This window comes from Ascidia mentula, chromosome 2 (assembly GCF_947561715.1).
Source record: "Ascidia mentula chromosome 2, kaAscMent1.1, whole genome shotgun sequence".
In the NCBI taxonomy this organism is placed as follows: Eukaryota; Metazoa; Chordata; class Ascidiacea; order Phlebobranchia; family Ascidiidae; genus Ascidia; species Ascidia mentula.
In genome coordinates, this window is record NC_138567.1 from 3,722,394 (window position 1) to 3,728,076 (window position 5,683).

Here is a 5,683-nt window from a genome sequence, read left to right on the forward strand (position 1 = left end):
CAAATGCCACGAACACAATCACTCATCCGGGGTCTGAATTATTATGAAAACATGGTTTTAAACTCGCGCATTGCACGAAATTTGTTAAGGATCTATAACTTTCTCTGTTGAGTTAGTAGCATTTGTTTAACAAATATTCTTTAGACCCCAATTCACGGGAAAAAAACAGTTGAATTATACTTCCCAACATTTGGCTTCAATCACATTTTCGTGTCTTGTTAAAGGTTCTGGATCCCCAGGAAAAAATCAGTGTCGACCTGAGGACGGGTATTTTCGCTGTGGAAACTCAAAGTGCATTCCACGTTATTTAGTAAACAATTATGAAAATGATTGCTCCTCAAGTGGTGGTACTGACGAATACTTAGGCGAGTAATATCAATAGTTATATATAAGTTGTTATTCAGCTTGTTTTCCTCAGGAAACATCAGCATATTATTAGGCATAAGCTTTATTAAACCACTGCCTCAAGTCGTCATACTTTTACATTCTTCATACATTTGCAATTAAAACGACATGACAGTTAATTTTAAACTAAATGTTTGAAGAGTAATGTCAAGTAAACAGCCTTAACATAGTTAAGGTTATATCACCCCTAAACTAACCCAAGCAACATATTGGTTTTCCAGAATTTTTGAATTGCACGGATGAAGAGTTCCGATGTCGTTTCAATAACAAGTGCGTTGCCAGGCACATCCTCAACACAATGAATAGTTGCAAACTGAACGAAAGCCTCATACTTCCTTGCAGAAAAGACGTTGGTAAATAAACTCACAAGTCTTATTATTATCTTTGTTGCAAAGTATTAGAACATCAGCATAACATGCAATTGATATTTCATGATTAGTGAAGTCATTCTTTTACGTATATGTTCAACTTGAAACTACGTTGTATGCTTAAGTTGTTCAGAATATCATGCTGACAAAGACTATTATATGAATAAAGACCCTGACTGTATTGTTTCAAGGAGTGCTCCTGCCTAGTGGGCAAAATACAAATTATAATACTTTTATACGAACCTAATTACTAAAACACCTATTTTATAAGTCGTAGAAACAATCCAGGACAGGGCATGTAAATTATTCCCTTGTATTTAGAATTCTCCTGCAAGCGAAGCAAGATCTGCCTTCCACGATATCTGGTGATGAACGGAAAACGCGACTGCGATACAATGGTGGTCCGAGACGGAAGTGACGAAGAAGTTGGATTCACCACCTGTCTGGCTTCCGAGTTTCCCTGTTTCGAGAATGTGTCCACACCTACACAGCAATGCGTACCCAGAGAGTGGGTCAGAGATACTGTGGCAGATTGCACCAACGGAAGAGACGAAGTCGTGAGTTTTACAAGCTGTCACAACGACACAGAGTTCAGATGTGTGATTGATGGGCGGTGTTTGAGTCGATATCGCGTCTTGGATGGTTACAACGACTGCAGCGACGCCGCAGACGAGCGTCAGGCCTTAATCTGTAACTCAAGGACCGAATTTCGTTGTCAAGACAACGGGCGGTGCATTCCCCGTTCTTGGCGCGGAAACAAGCTCGTAAACTGCAAAGACGGGAGTGACGAGACACCTCAGCAAGTTGGAAACAACGGCACAGCATGTCTAGAAGGTGAATTTCGTTGTCATAACAGAAGGCGATGCATTCCAAACTACCTGCTGTGCGACGGGATGGACCACTGTGGCGATTGCAGCGACGAGGTGGATAGTTGCGTGGAACCACGCATGTTGCGCTGTCCTAACGCACCGCAGACTTGCGTCCAGAGAACCTACTCATGCGACGAGTACGTAGATTGCCCAGGCAGTACAGAAGATATGAAGTTTGTTGCAGGGTTTAAGTGCAACAAGCGTATAGCGGGACTCGACAATCGTGTAGAGTATTGCACTCTTCCACAATGGTCGTTAACTGACGAATATCCGATCTGCAGTGACTTGTCGGACCTGTGTTATGTCAACGGCACTTTCACTTGCCACCACTGTCTCAATTCAGATATTATTATTTCGCCAAAGCAACTCTGCGACGGTATCTTCGACTGCCCAGACTTGTCTGACGAATGTCTTTGCTCCCCAAAACTCGCTGCAGCGAAACCGTCACAGGATCTATGCAAAAATGTGTGTTACGGTGTTCGTGGGACTTCCCCTTGTACGTCATGTGGTCTGAATCGCGTCAAATGTGGCTCTGAGAATGTTTGCATTGAAAAGTCTCAGGTATGTGACGGAACTATAGATTGTCCAATCACAAAGCTGGACGAACTGAACTGCGGTAAATGGACCAATCGCAGCCGTCAGTCCAGTGGCTTACTGGAATTTGATTGCGATCCAATACCACCGGAATTTAGAAGGATTGCATTTCGTTTTTTGAACAAAGATCTAGCAGGGGTGCTTTTGGCTCGGAATGCAACTAAGTAAGTTGTGGTAATACACTAGCAAATTACAGTCACAAGGTTCCACACGATAAGCGTGATGACGTTCATCCACTCTATACCCGTTTCACTTCCTCCAAAACGTAATACTTAGATAGCAGTGATTGATCGTCTGTTTTGGTAATATTTAAATTCTTTCCCAGGGCAGTACGTATCTATTTGCACAAAATTTTTCTTTCCTAATCGAATGAGTAAGATATATGAATGATGCCTACAGCCACAGACGAACTTGAAAATCTTGCAAATAAGTGACATGAGATTCAATACATAAGTTGTTAAAATTATCTGCTACTACGTATTTGTTGGAGATTTTGGTAATATAAACTCTCAGCCGTACAAATTTAATATCAGCCAAAATGCGAAACCTTATTATAGCTGTGTCTTCCACCAGCTTGTTTTAAAACATTCGATCTAATCACTGCCTCAATGATCGCTGAACGTTTAGTTATATTTGAACAATATTTGTGTCGTAGATGTGATGGTATCACCGAATGTGCTTCATTCGAGGACGAATGTAGCGAAAGAGCCAACTGCAGTAACCGACCAGCTATATGTCAACAAATTCCAATAACCACTGTAAGTTTTATTTCCCATATCTTTCTGTTTGCTGTGACCATAGACAAATTATATTTTTGCGTTGTAAGCATTTAAATTGTATCCCAGAACCTGGTATACTGACGACAGACATGACCACTAGTCACTTTTCTAGATATGTGGTTATCATCACTGTATTATAATCAACATTTCAAAGGCGCTAAACAACTTATACCATTGCACTAGTGCTGTTAGTTTATTATTACTTCTTGTCATTATAGATTCCTGTTCCTGGTCACTTAGTTGGATCACAAGGCATCGTATTTTTGCCAGTGAGGAAATGTAACCTGCTTTTCGATATCGTGCTCGGAAAGTCTGTATGCAATGGGATAAAAGAGTGCAAGGAAGGTTATGATGAAAACAACTGTCCCGACCAGTTTAAGTGTTCCGCTGGGCAGGTCAACACAATAGTTCAAGGTACATTGCCAACAATAGCATTCATATATAAATGTGATGCAAAATAGATCTTTGGAATTGTTCCATATAAACATACTTGTGCGCTTACAGAAACAATGCCATTAAGCTCAAACCATCATTTACTTTATAATTTTCCAAACAATCTGTACAAATAATGGTTTTATTGAAATACGTTTTATTTTAATGTAGGAAAACTCCGTTTGTAATTCATTTAAATTACTTCCTCGTTTTAGGGTTCAGGGACAGGATAAGCATCCCGTATACTCAAACATGTAACCTTGTATCGGACTGTATTAACTCCACCGACGAGTTAAACTGCTCGGCCACATCCCACTTTTACTGCCTCAACCACGACCCTGTGTTCATCCCGCGCACCAAAGTTCTCGACGGGGTTCCGGACTGCAGTGATCATTCCGACGAATGTCCTCCCAACTATCTTCAAAATGATGCCCTCGCCTCCAACGAACAGATGATCAAAATAAGGGCGCTTGAGATTCTGGTGTGGTTCATGGCCATTATGGCTCTGCTGGGCAATGCTGTTGTCATGGTACAGACTGTGCTTTATTTCAAAAGGTTGTCAAGCGAGCAAATGCGTCACAGACTGGGGTTGATTAATAGGGCGATGATTTTTAATCTTGCTCTTGCCGACTTCCTTATGGGTGTTGTGTTACTTGTGGTGGGTGTCAAAGCAGTCCAGTTCTCTGGCAATTACTGTCTTTACGACAAGTATTGGAGATCAAGCCAGTTGTGTAATGTTATCGGCGTCACCACCGTGTTGTCGAGCGAAACCTCGGTCTTCACTCTTGTATGTATTACATCCTATCGTCTCTACAGCGTCTTCCGTCCCTTCCAGTCGCGCAGCGTGAGGGCGAGAGTCGCTGCCATGTGGGTTCTCCTCATTTGGTCGCTCTCTCTCCTCATCGCTCTTCTTCCTTTCTCCAGGGGTCTCTCGGCGTATATGATCACCAGCGCTCAAATCACGCCCAGTCCTTATTTTCACACCGATCAAGTTCCCCTGGCGGATATGCGTCGTTTCGCGCTGAGAATTTCAGCCGTTGGCAACCAGTCGAAACCGGAAGTGGCGTCGTATGACTGGAGGGATGTCAACAGCTTTTTAGTCACACAACGACCTTCATCAGCGCCAACCACGGTGTCTTACTTCGGTTACTACAGCAGCAGTAGCGTCTGTATTCCTCGCTTTTATCGAGTGACAGCCGGTGAATCGGATGTGAATGTCATGTCATCTGTTGTAATCACCTTTAACTTTTTCGCTTTGCTGTACATTGCAGCTGCATACGTAGCTATATACACGAAATCGCGAGCTGGTGGAAAACTGGCTGGCTCCAACTCTGCAAAAAGCAAACAAAACTCCAGCGTGCAAAGGAAGATAACCGTGTTGATTGCCACTGACCTGTGTTGCTGGTTACCAATCTGCATTATGACATTTTTAAGTATGAGTGGACAAATTTTGACTCCCGCATCCTACGCCGTATCGGCCATCGTGCTTCTTCCCATTAATAGCTCTCTAAATCCGATCATTTATACCAATTTCCCCCAAACAATATACAGTCAAATCAGCAAGGCTTTTGCCAGATGCCAAAAAAATGTTGAACCAACAGATAGTAAATTGGTGAATAATTCTTCGACAGCATCTGGAAACAAGAACACTAAATTCACAAGTGGCGTGTAATTACGTTGTGGTTACTTTGTATATTTATCACCCACTTTTCTGTTCAAGAGTGTTCATATTTAAGTATTGATGGGAGTAGTAACTCAGCTTGCAAAATAAAAGTGATATGATTCGAAACAAGAAAAGTTATCTGTTTTAATAAATTAACTAAATGCAAATGTGTTTTATTTCGATTTCATCTCGTGATTGACAGCTGTTTGCGAAGCTTGTTGGGTTTGCTTTACGCTTGTCATATGGCAAACATAAGAATTGTTTTCGTCGCCAGTTCGGAGCGCAGCGCTGGAACCACCCTGCTCAAATTCTTAACAAGTTTGACCAAATAGCCAGATAAAGAAGAACATATCGTGAATGATTTCAAGGGTGAATCATGTTTTGTTTTTGTTTTAGATATTAAGTGCAAGTCTCTCTGAACCTGGTAGAATCAACGTTCGTATTGTAGAGTTGTAATATGTACCGTTTTAATGAAGCAGGTAATAGTTTTCGATACAATAATTACCTGGGAAATTATCCGAGTTCTGGTTGCTTTACAGAACGGGGCAGAAGCAGGTTTTATAATCCAAGAGG

The 5,683-nt window shown here is 41.7% G+C and overlaps 1 protein-coding gene across 1 annotated transcript; it reads left to right on the forward strand.

The window, feature by feature from the left end:
* Positions 1-660: 660 nt before the first annotated feature.
* On the forward strand, positions 661-5,200 carry LOC145890360 (uncharacterized). Its single transcript, XM_082981348.1, has 5 exons — positions 661-758; positions 1,095-2,400; positions 2,892-2,994; positions 3,234-3,429; positions 3,663-5,200. Exons 1-5 carry the CDS (start codon positions 704-706, stop codon positions 5,117-5,119), a joined length of 3,117 nt encoding a protein of 1,038 aa, XP_082837474.1. The 5' UTR covers positions 661-703; the 3' UTR covers positions 5,120-5,200.
* Positions 5,201-5,683: the final 483 nt, after the last annotated feature.